At 47.0% G+C, this 14,333-nt stretch overlaps 1 protein-coding gene across 5 annotated transcripts in view; it reads right to left on the bottom strand.

The window, feature by feature from the left end:
- Positions 1 to 14,333, bottom strand: part of SACS (sacsin molecular chaperone) — a 71,568-nt gene that overhangs the window by 34,174 nt on the left and 23,061 nt on the right. For 2 of the 5 annotated variants that reach the window (XM_058670976.1, XM_004577581.4), the window contains exons 1-5: positions 14,020 to 14,305; positions 13,778 to 13,928; positions 7,236 to 7,323; positions 5,632 to 5,717; positions 2,484 to 2,595 (exon numbers count right to left, since the gene is read on the bottom strand). In XM_058670976.1, coding sequence (XP_058526959.1) covers positions 2,484 to 2,595; positions 5,632 to 5,717; positions 7,236 to 7,323; positions 13,778 to 13,928; positions 14,020 to 14,039 — 457 coding nt within the window. In that variant the 5' untranslated portion in view covers positions 14,040 to 14,305. Of the gene's footprint in view, positions 1 to 2,483; positions 2,596 to 5,631; positions 5,718 to 7,235; positions 7,324 to 13,356; positions 13,383 to 13,777; positions 13,929 to 14,019; positions 14,306 to 14,333 lie in introns of those variants that run through there. The other 3 variants (XM_058670975.1, XM_058670977.1, XM_058670978.1) reach the window with 3 other exon arrangements.

Genomic DNA, 14,333 nt, shown 5'->3' with positions numbered 1-14,333 from the left:
TAACAGGCCACTCTGCCTTCAGCTAGCAAATCCCCACGAAGAAAGGAGAGGCTGGAGGCACATCCAGCATCGCATACACCTGCTAGGACACATCTCCGTGCACACTCTTCTTCCGTATGAAGGGGAAAGTTCTGAGCTACGGCATACTTCCAAATGGCAGCTTACTGTAAACAAGCCTGGAATCTATATTTCTGAGGGACTGCTCCCTCGAATAATGATCACACGAGCTGCGTGATCATCAGAGAAGAACATTCCCACATTTTCTAACCACCAGGTTTTGTGTGGGTAATGGCCTTGAGACACGGCCAGAGACCATCTCTGCTAACCGCAGGCCAACTCATCCCAGGACAACTGGCTCCACCTCTATGCACCTGTGGGTCTTAATTAATCATATGCCTGAAAGCCTTAGCCAAGTGTGATGCTAAGCAAGATCTATTACTGTTTGACAATCTGAGCCTTTTGTTAACCTACTGAATAAAACAATTTGCACTCAAAAACTCTCACCAAGTATCAGAAAAGCAAAAACGATCTGAGAAAAAAACAATTTACATGAATGCAAAAGGAAGACAAGCAAGAATATGAGGGCCCTCAGAAAACGTTTCTCAAATAAGGGTATCGAAGACCACCACCACTGACTTTCACATGCCCACGGTTATCTTAAATTAGCTGAACCTGATGTCACTTTTTAAAGAATTTATCCATAGATATGCACAAACTCAGGCAAATAACCTTGCTTCAATTTTTTTTTTTAAATGAGGTAAAATCAAGGATAGAAATAAAATACCCCTAGACATTGGCTAGAATTTTGAAGTCAAGTACTTCTTGCTTTGGGCCCCTGCACCCATGTGGGGGACCCAGAGGAAGCTCAGGCCCCTGGGTTCAGCCTGGCCACTGCAAGCATTAGGGAAGTCAACCAAATATGAAAGATCTTCTCTCTCTCCTTCTCTGTATATAACCCTGGCTTTCAATTAAATCAATATGTCTTTAAAAAAATGATCTGGTCTCTGAGATGACTGGCCCAGCATGAGCAAGCCGAAAGCGACAGGACTAGGCCCCGACACTTCTTATGGTATCACATCTCATAAATCTCTCTTTATAGAATGTTTTTTAAAGAAACATTTCTTTTTATTTGAAAGGCAGAATTTACAGAAATACAGAGATCTTCCACCGCTGGTTCACTCCCCAAATGGTCACAATGGCTAGAACTGAGCCAGTCCAAAGCCAGCACCAAGAGCTTCCTCCAGATCTTCCACCTGAGTGCAGAGGCCCAAGGACCCCATCCTTCACTGACTTCCCAGGTCATAAGTAGGGAGCTGTATCCGAAACAGCCAGGACTTAAACCAGCACCCATAGGGACACCAGCACACAGGAGGATTAGTGTGCTATGTCACTATGCCAACTCCCAGAATGACGTGAAAAAGAAAAAAAAAAAATCACTGAACTTTCAGGTCACGAATGATCTAAAATTACCACCTTACCTACAGTAAATAGTAAATATTTAATCAACCACATCAGTTAGCATCCTAAATCATAAAACAGCTTTTTAAACACAAATGACTGGGCCCAGCATGGCAGCCTAGTGGCTAAAAGTCCTCACCTTATATGCGCCAAAATCCCATATGGGTGCCAGTTCTAATCCCACAACCCTGCTTCCCCTCCAACTCCCTGTTTGTGGTCTGGGAAAGCAGTAGAGGACAGCCCAAAACCCTAGGACCCTGCATCCACGTGGGAGAACTGGAAGAGGCTCCGGGCTCCTGGCTTTGGATCGGCTCAGCTCTGGCCACTGTGGTCACTTGGGGAGTGAATCAATGGACAGATCTTCTCTGTCTCTCCTTCTTTCTGTATATCTGACTTTCCAATAAAAATAAAATAAATCTTTTAAAAAATGACTTACATCTATTTAAAAATTGGGCAAGGATGGTCTGAAGTGTTAGTGTTTTTCCCAAGTACTTTCCGTCACAGTCTTTCACAACCACCCAGCTAACATCAGAGCTGTACTGAAGTGACGGACACCTTTCCAACCCAGGGCTTCGCAGAGCTCACTGACCACCCCTGTCTCACCGCCTTCCTGTTCACTCTCCTTCATCCCTCCTCTTCCTCAAGCTTTCTTCCAGACAGCATTGACAGCCATAAAGCAGAAACATGGACACAAAAGCACAGCCTCTTACAGCGTATGATGTGGAAGAGACAGGCCTTCATCCCACTGGCAATGCAAACGCTGACTGCATAGGGTAACAGGGGTTACGAAAGTATACAGTGTTTTATTTGATCTTGAACTTAAGGGTTTTTATTCTTTGTTCTCTGAAAACAGCACAAGCAGAGATAGCTTCCCACCACACACAGAAAAACATCTGAAGAAGTAGGCTGCAAAACGCTAGGAAGTGAAGTTCAAATGACGGGATGTGCTGTGACAGAGTACCGCGAGCCATGGCAAAGCACAGCACGGGGGACGGCAGCTGCTCCTCCGCACGACTGCTTCTTACCCTGATACGGCGCCATGTCCTTGGACCACAGCGTCTCCGTTCCATACTGAGTTTCATCATACAAAAACTTAACTTCTGTGGCCCCAGCGTCTTCTGCATTCTGAATTAATTCCTGATCACAAAATATGCCGAAAGACAATTATATTTAATAACACGGTTATCTACTGCCCATGTTTGTATTTACCTAAAATATTTTGAAAGTAATACTTAATGGAGGTCCACTGCTTGCATCATTATTGTTAACAACAGCAACGTCATCACTGAAAGTAACCGTCACTTATATACCAGGGGACTTCAAAAAGTACATGAGAAATGGTGCGTTTTTATGCAAAATATTCTCAAGTTCATGCCTAGTTTTTTCAGAATATGCATTTTCCATGGACTTATTGAACACATGCTTCAAAAGTCCTTCTCTAGTTATTTTCACCTGAAATTCACCTTTTGGTACTCTGCATTTTGTCAGAATATTAACCCTGGAACTATTTACAACTCTGCCACTTGTTTGAATAGTACTTCTACCTTCATTCAAAGAAATGAACCCACTTTCAAAGTTGTACACATCCATTCTCTAGCTGTACGCCTGTATAAGTGTTGTGCGAAAGGTTTGCAAAAAAAAGACCTTCATTATCATTTGCTCACCAAACTAACCTTCTCTTAGAAAAAAAAATTAGACCAAACAGTATCAATCTAAATGTGCCCTTTAACAGGCTGTGATCCTGACAGGAAAGGGAAGCCTGCAGGTTTTACGCTCGCTTGTCTAAGCCTCACCAAACTGTCCAGTGTCGACAACCCTAGTGACCTGTGGACACACACCACAACCACCCCGGACATGTTCAATGCAGCAGCCATCAACCCATGCTCATCAGAATGTCAAGTAAGCTCCAGTGATAGTCTCTAACTTGTTCTGGACCTTATATAAAAGTAAGGAAAATTCAGGAGCAGGATTTGGGTGCCATGATTCAAATCTCACTGGGAAACCTCCATCCCCTTTCAGGGTACGGACTGAGTCCTGCCTTGGCAGGAGTCTAGCCTCCTGCTGATGGGCACCCCAGGAAGCAGCAGACGACACTGCAGGTCTTAGGTCCCTGCCATACATGTGAGCGACCCAGAATAAGTTCTCAGTTCCCTGCTTCGTTCTCACCCCGCGGCAGCTGCAGCAGGCATTACAGGGGTGAATCAGTGGACGAGAGATCTCTGTTTGCCATCTCTCACTGCCACTCAAAACAAATACATAAGGTAAGGAAAAACCAGCAAGTGATAATTTTCTGAAGTGACAAAACCAACGAAAAGCATTATGTTTTAAACCGTTGGGTCTTTAGCAATATTAGAATGGCCATGCGTTATTAAACTCATGAGCCTCTGACTTTGAGGAGAATTACATTTTTACTGCCCTAGAAACTTAAGAACAGTAAATTGAGCGTGGGGATAGACAAGAAATGAGAAGAGCTTATATGATACTGCAGCAAGGTCACAGGCAAAGTCTTTATCAGATCAGAGTGGAACGGGGATGTGACAACGACAAGAACCAAAATAACTATAAGGACAGAAAAAAGATGATAGAACCAAAAAGTCAGTTTGAGGTCAGGCCTTCAATTCATCCAGTGCATTCTAAAGGATTAGGGCATCGCTCACCAGCTGTATAATAGCAAACACACCTTCTTACAAGTTATTAAGGGCTCCAATCTATGTAACTGCCCGTTTTCTACCTTATTTCTACCTTATTCAGTCTCACAGAATCACCCCAAATCATCCACTTTATTTACATTAGAGCATTATGGGAATATAAAGCAGAATTAACTGAGTAGAAAAGCACAATATTAACTTTCAAAATCAACAGTAGTTAGGAGTAGAACCTACTTTCTCTTCAGACATCTATTTGTGATTTACATGTATTTTAGCTAATACAGCTAGCAAAAAAGTAAGATGAAACCTCAGGCTCCAACCATCCACCCCACGTGAAACAAACAAAACAGAGCAAAAAGACAGGAAGCTCTTCCCCCTCTCGCCATAATCCTCAGAGGATCATGAGCAAACTGAGAATCAGCAACAACAAACTCCTCATTGGTTCTCAGGTCATTCTAGATCTGTCTCAGTAAATGGAAGATGGTGACCAAGGTTTAGGCGATAGAGGAGATTCCTATTAACCGTCCGAGGAACAAACATTATTCTGACCAGATAACCCCACACACACACACACACACACACACACACACACACACGCCAGAAGCAGCGGGAGGAGCACACAGCAGCCACCTAGTGGACCATCCCACATCCTGCCTACTTCCTATTCTCCGGGACACACAATGCCTCTCCCGTAAAGACCGGCCAGGTCTTCATTTCCAATCACCTGCATTCACTCCTCTCTGTACTCCTCACAGCTTGTAACCACACCCTTGCTTCTCGTTTGCCCAATACATCAACAAAATAATGTTTAAATTAACCTTCTACATAAACCCTGGTGACTCTTCTGGATGGACTGTCACCGTGCCAAGACCCTAACTTACTCAGGAGTCGGTGCCTGGCTAAACCCGCCAGGTACTCATAAATGAAACAGAGATCCCATCCAACCCAGAAAATACAATGAAGGTGAGGAGACTGATGGGAATAAACGCAAAGTTCATGAGATGGAAAATACACAACTAGCTTTTATAGTACACTAAGATTTCTTGTCAAGCTCAAACACAAAACACAATGTTCATTACTGTTTAATGATTATTTGAAATCATTTTGGTTTTGAGTACACTCAAATATTCTATAAGCAGAAATAAATAACTGAAATAATTATCTTATTAGATAAGCCCTCCCAGAAAAACAAACCTCTAAATCCAGGGCTCAAGGGAGCCCCCGTTGGTGGCCACTTACTGCAGACTCCATGTGCCCTGCCTGCTGGGTTGGCGTGACCCTGCACGGGCTCTGTGTGAGAGCTTGCCGCAACGACACAGCGCTAACCACACCAGTCAGCGACTACCTGGTGTGTCTCCTGGTCCTGGAAATTCCACTTGTACCGACTGCAGTCATGGAGGAAAACAAATACAACCATTCCAGGCCTGACAACACCTTAGAAATGCAAACACGACCAGGATCTCTAAGTAACTGTGCCAAGTACTGACAAGGAAAAGCATACAGGAACTCCACCCATGTGAGTTACCTTAAGAATCTGGCCTCCTTCTGGGTATCTTCTTAAAATGTCCCTGAGAAAATCAACCAGTGGCGGTGTTGTTTGACCAAAACGACCTAAAATACAGGACATATTTTTAAATGACTTATGAAAAAACTCATACTGACTTATCACCAATGAGTATGTTGGTTCTAAGACAAAGTGTGACTGTTACAAGCTACGGTATCAGACACCTCACTCCAGCACCCTGGTACAGAAAGCTACATGAGCAGTTCAGTAGCATGTATAGCAGATTCCATTGGACCAAACGTTGAGACTTTTAACTGAACTAAAAATTGTGTCTCCAAGAACATTCAAAAATACAAAAACTATCACAAAAGATTATGCATTCAAAAATAAAACACATGTGAGAAGGACAGGAGTGAGTGCTACAATTTTCCCAAAACTATGAAAAACTGATGCTGTTTCGTCAGTTACCTTGTGGGCGTGGCTGCCGAGTCAGACCGGAGACACCACATGCCGAACACCCTCCAAGTCGGCCGGCGCTCTGATGCCTGGGAAATTCAGCAGCCACTGTCCTACTGTCTAAATTAAGCTGAAGTCCCGGCTACACCAGCTCTTCTGACACTGACTTCCCAGGACCCCTTCAAGAAGTCCCAGAAAGACAGAGGGGGAGAGGGGCAAAGGGAACTAATGGCTCAATCACACAGATAAAAGTGTACATAAGTGCTCAAGGCAAGCCGTGCTTTGAAGATCCAAACCCATCACTCCAACTGAGTGCTCCTTTTCAGTGTATGGGATCACAAGTGTTTCAGATTCTGAGTATTTTTTGGATTTGGAAATACTTGCATATATATAAATGAGGGATTCTGGGGAGGCGGCCCATGTCCAGACACAAATTCATTAGGTTTCACACACACCCCAGACACACAGTCTCAACTTCATACAGCACATTTTGTGTGACTGCATTGCGACCGAAGCCTGTCGCATGACGTGAGGTTGCCGCTTGTAGCATCACAGCACAAACACTCTGATTCTAGAGCATTTCCAATTTTAAGTTGAGGGATATTCGAGCCAACATGCATGTATTCGTATGATTTGCACACAACTGTCCAGCATCAAGTCCATGTTCAAACAACGCTGCTCCTCACCGCCTCCTCCCCCCTCCTCTCTTGTGTCCCGACTAGCCCCAGCCCATTTTCCTCTTGGCTCATTCTTCATTAAACCCAAGCATTACATGCTTCCCTTCACTGTTAACACAGCATCGTGTTTAAAATCACTACTATGAGGTACGAATCTCATGCAGAGGCTGCAAACATGCATACATCTGGATACACCTGTTGAGGAGCACACACCCAGGCAGCCAGCACCGATGCCATTAGCTCCTTCATCACCTCCTCAAGTCTTCTCCCACCCATTCTGTTTTATTTACTTTTTCCTTCTGCAGAAGAACAACAAAGATCCACCCCATGGGCAGCTGTGCACCAGAGTGATGCCAACGAGAGGCAGGGTGCAGGGTCCCAGTGACTGGGCGTGGCTGATACCCCTGGGAACCACCTGCTCCCCATCGTTATCTGACATAACCATACCCAGCTGAGCATGGCACATACTCCTGGTAAAATTGGTCTTTTTACCTCCGCCTTTTAAGCCTTTTGACTGAAGATTAACAAAAAGATGACAATTTTCGGAAGTCAGATCTCCAATCTTAATGCAGTCAGACAACTGAAAAAAAAAGAATAGAAAGCATGAGACACAACGTCTCCTCTAATAACTACATTTAAAACTTGACCTTAATTTTTATTTTCAATTAGAGGGAAATGCTTGGATGTTTTTATGAGGAAATAATCTGCTCTGCAGAGGTGAGTAATCCAGAGAACAGAGACTTCACCTGAAAACTCAAATCTGTATAAAGGACTCAGATTTAAAAGATTCAAGGACGTCCTCCCTTAAATAATGACACACAGATAGGACTACAGATCATTCTGCTGGATTAACATTTAGGTAGTTAAAGCATTAATCAGAATCCTTACCATAAAGAGAACTATTTTTTTCAGATTTATTTTATTTTTATTGGAAAGTCAGATGTACAGAGAGAAGAAGACACAGAGAGGAAGATCTTCCGTCTGATGACTCACTCCTCAAGAGGCCACACTAGTCGGAGTTGAGTCAATCCAAAACCAGGAGCCAGGAGCTCCTGGTCTCCCATGCAGGTGCAGGATCCCAAGCCTTTGGGCCGTCCGTGACTGCTTTCCCAGGCCACAAGCAGGGAGCTGGAGGGGAAGCAGGGCTGCTGGGATTAGAACCGGAGCCGTTCTTGGTCCCCTGCTTCTATCCTTCTGGCACTCTCACTCTTGGCTTCCCAAGCGCCTGCTTACTGTCTGGCTTCCTGCCAACAGACTCCATGGTCAGGCAGCCCATGACACTGCCCCTACATATATATGTGTGTCTGTATTCCTCACCTTATGATCACTGCTTGGGCGAGACAGTGAAGATATTAATGGTAAGATGCTTTGTTCCAGTAGAGGGGAGGCCTAGCAGTAATAGAATTGTGGGCAGAGAAGCCTGGAAAAGGTGAATGTCTGCACCTTTCTAAGTGTGCCCAGGTTGTTCAATGTAAGTCTCTTATAACTTACACAGCTGAGACATAGGACTTCAGTTTAACGCATGGATTTCAGGGTAATGACCAGGCTAATAACCATTCTTTATTTTTTATTCAGACTGAATTGCCACATGTACTTGTCATTTGCTAATTTCTAGTGGGCTCTGCTATCACCAAGCTTGGTTAATAATGACTCCTTAATACAAAAACAAACACACACACACAAAGAACTGGTGAGAACTTTAGCCATTAAGCCACCGCACCGAGTCCGAGAACTATTCTTTTGATCAACGTTGCCAAAGCATTGAACTCCAAGAGGATTAAAAAAGGGAAATAATCTGTTTATAATTAATTGAGTTAGTTGGCTTTTGGGGGCAATGACCATATTAACACCAATGAGAAGTTTCTCAGAAAGGATCAGATTAGGTGTATTTCCCAAATTGTAGCATAAGCTATGTTCTCACTTATTTTCAAAGAATATCCAAGTGTTCCTAGAAGGAGGATAAAGTTTCTAGAAACACATCTTGGAAAACATGGTTACACAAGTTGCTACCAAAACTGCTGAGGTATGGAAGGGACAAAGGAGGCTTCGAGCCCAGATGTGGTCATGGTACGCAACTTTCTGGAAATGAGATCCAGAAAAATACCCTGAAATCCACTTTCCTTGGCATCAGGCAGTGTACAATACGCATTACTGTGATCCACAGAGTGGCACAAAGCATGCCAGCCAATGTGAAAGCTCAGGCAAGCACCCACAGTCAGATCAACCTTCCTACTGAGGTCCAGTCCCGCGTCTTCTCAGAACAGTGAATGCAAAGGGCTAAACAAAGAGAGACGGGCACACACACCGAGGAAACGACATCCAGAGGTATTTGTAAGCCGGCGGCAGCGTCCTGGGTCTCTGGTTGGAGGACATCATCTTAGAGGACACTGACCGACAGCTGCTCCGCATCTCCTGGATTTTATAGCCATCTCTGACCGTCTAAGGATGAACAGCATTACCCCAAGGTCACCCAGAGGACCCCCTTTCTAATTTACAAGGCCTGAGGACACGTGCCATCTTAAAATGCAACATTTCCAGTGTTCTATCACACATCTCACACCGATACCCCCACAGTCCCGAAAGTTCAACTTGGCAGAAAGTGAATTTAGCAGCTTTCCTTCGAAAATACAGTTCTCATCTTACTATTTATCCCAATTAAGAGTGTTCCATCCATTGATAGTATCACTTCAGCTGGCAAGCTTGGCAAAACTCACTCTCTCTGTCTCTCTTGTCTCCTACACGTCCCGGGTAATTCCGAGGTCCCAACACGCCCATCCCAGAGTGCCTCTTAAGCTTAACTTGCTCGTCTCCATTTGCAGCTGTACACTCCCTGTGTCTCTTGGTTCTCACACCTGGCCTCCTCACCTGCATCACCCTCATTCTAGCCCTCATTTCTGACAGCACAAACCCATGCATGCTGCTACGGTTCCCTATTTACACATCACTTTCATGGACCTCGCTAGTGACCATCCTGTAAAATCCAGTTCGCCTCCTGCTTCAGCAAACACAAACAACAACATATTTATAACAGTACTATTGCTAACAAAAACTTAGAAATAATCCAACTTCGGTGACACAACAAAGAAAAAGAAATGAACTACACATAAATTTGGAAGGATGTTAATAACACCGTACTGAGTCAAAAATAAGCTAGATGCATGTTACCAAGTACAGATATAAATATAGAAAGTATATAGTAAAATGAGCTTGATCCACATACCGCATTCTTTAAAGAGGATATGAACAACTAAATGTAAATAATAAATCCTTAGGCATATTTAAGCCACACATACTCATGTACGTATGTACACAAACGTATACTTAAATACATAGAAAACTGTTAAAACTACCCAAAAAAGCAAACATGATAATAAAAGCAAGAGGGTAAAGAAATACAGACAGGCATACACTTCAGGGGAAAGCTAACCCGAGGTCAATCCAAACCTGGTGGTATTCTAGTTCTCTGGTTGGATGACACCATCCTGACAATCACCGTGTGAGCGCAGGGAGCTCTTCAGCCCTTCCCCAGGGAAGGGACCATCCTCAACAGCCACCAGGCAGTGCAGATGCCCTTTGTAAGGGACCTGCTGCCTCCCCTGGAAATCAACCCTTGGGGCATTTGCTTGGGCTTCTCTTTTTTTTTCTTTCTTTCACTTTTGTTTTCCATGATACAGCTCTATAGGCTCAGTGGTATCTCCTCCCACCCCCTCCCCACTGTTTTCCCACACAGTATTACAATAGTATAGTCTTTCAGTAACAGTCTCAAATCCACCATTCTGCTATTAAAGCGTATCATTCCTGAAACCCAAATTACTCCAATATCAGCCCATTCAACCAAACACTGGCCTTATCCATCCCCACGTGCAACGGGCCCCAGGAAGTCTTAAAAGTGCCTGTGGCGGTCCATCTCTCGTATTTATAAATCTGAATTTGAAACGCTGACTCTCAGCCTACACAGCCTCAGTCTCCCTGACAAATTTGAGACAGTCATCTTCATTAGCAAACAGAGCAAGGTTAGCTGCAGCCTGGGTCTCCCAGCACATCTTCCTTTGCTCAGCTGTCAGACATGCTGGCAGATGCTCCAGAGTCAACAGCTGGGAGCCGACAAGGAGGAGAAGGGCACTGGGGACCAATCAGAAGACAGACAAGTTAGGAGACTCTTCAAGCTTCTTAGTTGGAGGTGCAAAATTAGTAGCGAAGAAAAACGATCGGGAAATAGTGGACTGGAATGCCATATGGATTTGTGATTTGCTATTTGTAGTGGGCCCTGTTATCACCAAGCTTGGTTCATAGAGACTGCTTAATACACCTTAGACTTGTCTGGTGTGCTCTCGCTTGCACCGCGCAACAGAAGTAGCACAGCTACAAACCATAGCTTCAGGCAGGGTACTCATGTACTCTACTTCCAGGACTTGCAAAAGTAAAGCAAAGAGAAAGAGGATGGTGGGTGACCTACTCAGTGGCTCAGTCCCCAGCAACCAAAAGCAACAAATGAGCAGGAGCTGTCAGCAGCTTCCAGCTCCCTGACACACTCTCACCAATCATTCACATCAAGGCTCTGCGCACCTGCATTAAAAGAAAAAGAGAAACGCTACCTCCACCACAGATGTGCCTACTACACACAGGGAGCCCTTATGGGGACCACAAGCTCACCCTCTCCAAACCAGCAGGGAACAGTGCCCACTACTTGTCTGACGTCCAAGCTGTGTCCTTGACTTTTTAATGATGCAAGCTCTCCCTCCTTACTCTAAAGTACGTGTATTTATCTTGTGTTTATCCGCAATCAACGATCTTCGGATTCAATATGGCCTAAAATAGTAAAAAGCCCACAGACTTTGAATATCAAAGACCTGGATCAAATCCTGACCTAATACTCCACCTCTCCGAATCTTGGCCATTCACGTTCACAAAATGGACTCATGCCACGTGACCCCTGCGGTTCTCTCAAACATTAAAGCAGACAATCCGGTGTCCATCCCATTCCAATACAATTCACCACCGTACAGAAGAGGGAAAGTGCCACATGTCAGTCAGTATCCCAAATCCCCATCTCCAGCCCTAACCTGCTCCCTCCAGCCTCAGTCCCAGCCTTCCAGCTCCCTGTTGAGTTGATCAGCACCCAGCAGAGTCTCAGAAGCGGTCAGAAGCAGACTTCAGCCATGCCTACCGGCAACAGCGTAAGCAGGCCCGAGCCCGTGGTCTACTTTAGCCGGCCTGCTGCGTCTGGGCAGGGCAGAGGCAGGATCTAGGTCACCCGCCTTTGTGCATTCTCCCAGATGCCTCTTTTGTGTCACTGTCAGCGAACCACACAAAAAAAGCAAACCGATCACCACACTTCCCCACACATTAACTCTCTTCTGCACCTGCTGGTCTCTGCCAACCAAATTTTCAGTTCCCTGGGTTACTCAAGGCTTCATAACATCTCATCAGGGCGTCTGGTTTATTCGACATCCACTTTCCCCCTGCCCACACTCACTTGGTACCTGCTTTTTATAGAATCTGCTGCCACCTTTCCTTTCAGCCTCCCCTTCCCAGCCACGGCCTACAACTCACAAGATAAACCACATCAGGACAGTGGCCTCTCGGGTCCCCTCCCCCTGCCCACCCGACCGGAAACCCTGCCATCACTGCCACACCCAGCACCCTGTACGTAGGCTTCATACAGACAGGCACCTGCAGAAACACTGGGAATGGCAAGTCTGAGCCACAGCTGACCCGCTGGGCACGATCACACCTAAAAGAAGAACCAGAGAAGAGCCACAGAGGTGGACAGAAAGCCAGGAGGGCGTGAGGACACAGGACAGGCACGGAAGAGAAGAAATGACAGACTTCCCTCCTTTTCAACTCTGTCCAAAGTCCTCAAGCCCCTCCCTGTGTGGACAATATATACCCCAGGGAGCGAACCAGCAGAACAGATTGAGCCGGCAGGAACCTAAACACAGACTAACCAGGGACCTGTGTCTGCCTGGGCAAAAGAGAGAGAGTTGACCCAGGGACATGGAAGTCAAGACCACGTGGAGGGCTTGGTGGCGTGGCCTAGTGGCTAAGGTCCTCCCCTTGATCCCATATGGCCGCTGGTTCTAATCCCGGCAGCTCCACTTCCTCTCTATCTCTCCTCCTCTCAGTATATCTGACTTTGTAATGAAAATAAAATAAATCTTTAAAAAAAAAAAAAGACCACGTGGAAGGATTCCAAATCAGATGCATCAAGTTTTCAGCCCATATTTATACCTAAAACCATGCAGCTACTTGCCAGAGTAAGGAAATGTATATCAGCGAACACCTTCAACGAAACTTCCTCTACGGCGACTGGAGACCTTGGACATCTTAAAGGTTGCCCACCACAAGGAAATAGCCTCCTTTTCCAAACTTTGGAGCCATCCAGTCATTCAGCAGCACCGCAAACATTTTCACACAACTTCACTACTCAACATAAGAGGTTGTGTATGAAATTGTGTGGACAGACCCTTCCAGGCCCCGAACTTCTGTGACTCAGCAGTGGAGAAAAACTTCCCAGACACAAATGGTTGAAGATACCCAAGAGTACTTCAGTTCGAGTTGTTAACAGGAAGAAGAAAAAACAAAACCACACATGAGTAAAAAATTGAGTCACCTCACTTGAAGGGATGGTCAGCATTTCAGGAAGTGTAGCCTCTGCCATGTGTTGGGGCGGTGCAAGCCAGAGGCGTGAGGACATTCCGGCGTGGACACTCCGGCCCCTCCGGCGTGGACACTGTGGTGAGGACACTCTGGCATGGTCACTCCGGACCCGACCCCTCCCGTGAGGATACTCCAGCATGGACACGCCAGACCCGGCCCCTCCGGCGTGGACACTCCGGACCCGGCCCCTCCAGCGTGGACACTCCGGAGAGGACACTCCGGCATGGACACTCCGGCCCCGGCCCCTCCGGCGTGGACACTCCGGACCCGGCCCCTCTGGGATGGACACTCCGGAGAGGACACTCCGGCATGGACATTCGGCGTGGACACTCCGGCCCCGGCTCCGCCCGGCCCCCCAGCCGCCCCCGGCCTACCTCCCGGTCGCCCCGCCACAGCCGCTGCTCCGACACCGGGAAGCCCGTCTCTGCGAAGATGCGCTCCTTGAGGTCGCGCGCCGTCCCGGACGCCGGCACCGTCACGGTCCTGCAGCCCACGCAGCCGGGGAGGACGGTCACCCGCACGCACCTGCACCAAAGCAACAGGGACCCTCAGGCCAAGGGGGCCCAGCGCGGGCCGGCCGCTCCCCGGGACGCGGCCTCCGCCCCGCCGCCGTTACCTGTCCCCCATCGCCGGCATCAGCCGCGGCCGCCCCCCGGTCACCGCCGCAGGCCCGGCAGCCACAGTCCCCGCGTGGACCCGCCGGGCCGCAGCCTCATGGCGCAGGCCGGTGGGGCCCCTGCGGCCCGGCTCCCAGCCGCCTCGGCGGGGAGAAGCGTCCCAGCCCGGGGGGAAATGCAAGAGGAAGCCGCGGCGGAGGAGGAGGAGGAAGAGCGGACCGAGGGAGGCGGCGGCGCGCGCCCGGCAGGCCCCGGCTCCGGCAGGCGGCGCCGCGGGCACGCGCCCGTTCGTCCCTCAGCACCGTTAGCGGAG

The sequence above is a fragment of the Ochotona princeps genome, chromosome 12 (genome assembly GCF_030435755.1).
Source record: "Ochotona princeps isolate mOchPri1 chromosome 12, mOchPri1.hap1, whole genome shotgun sequence".
In the NCBI taxonomy this organism is placed as follows: Eukaryota; Metazoa; Chordata; class Mammalia; order Lagomorpha; family Ochotonidae; genus Ochotona; species Ochotona princeps.
This window is presented reverse-complemented; position numbering and strand designations above follow the sequence as displayed.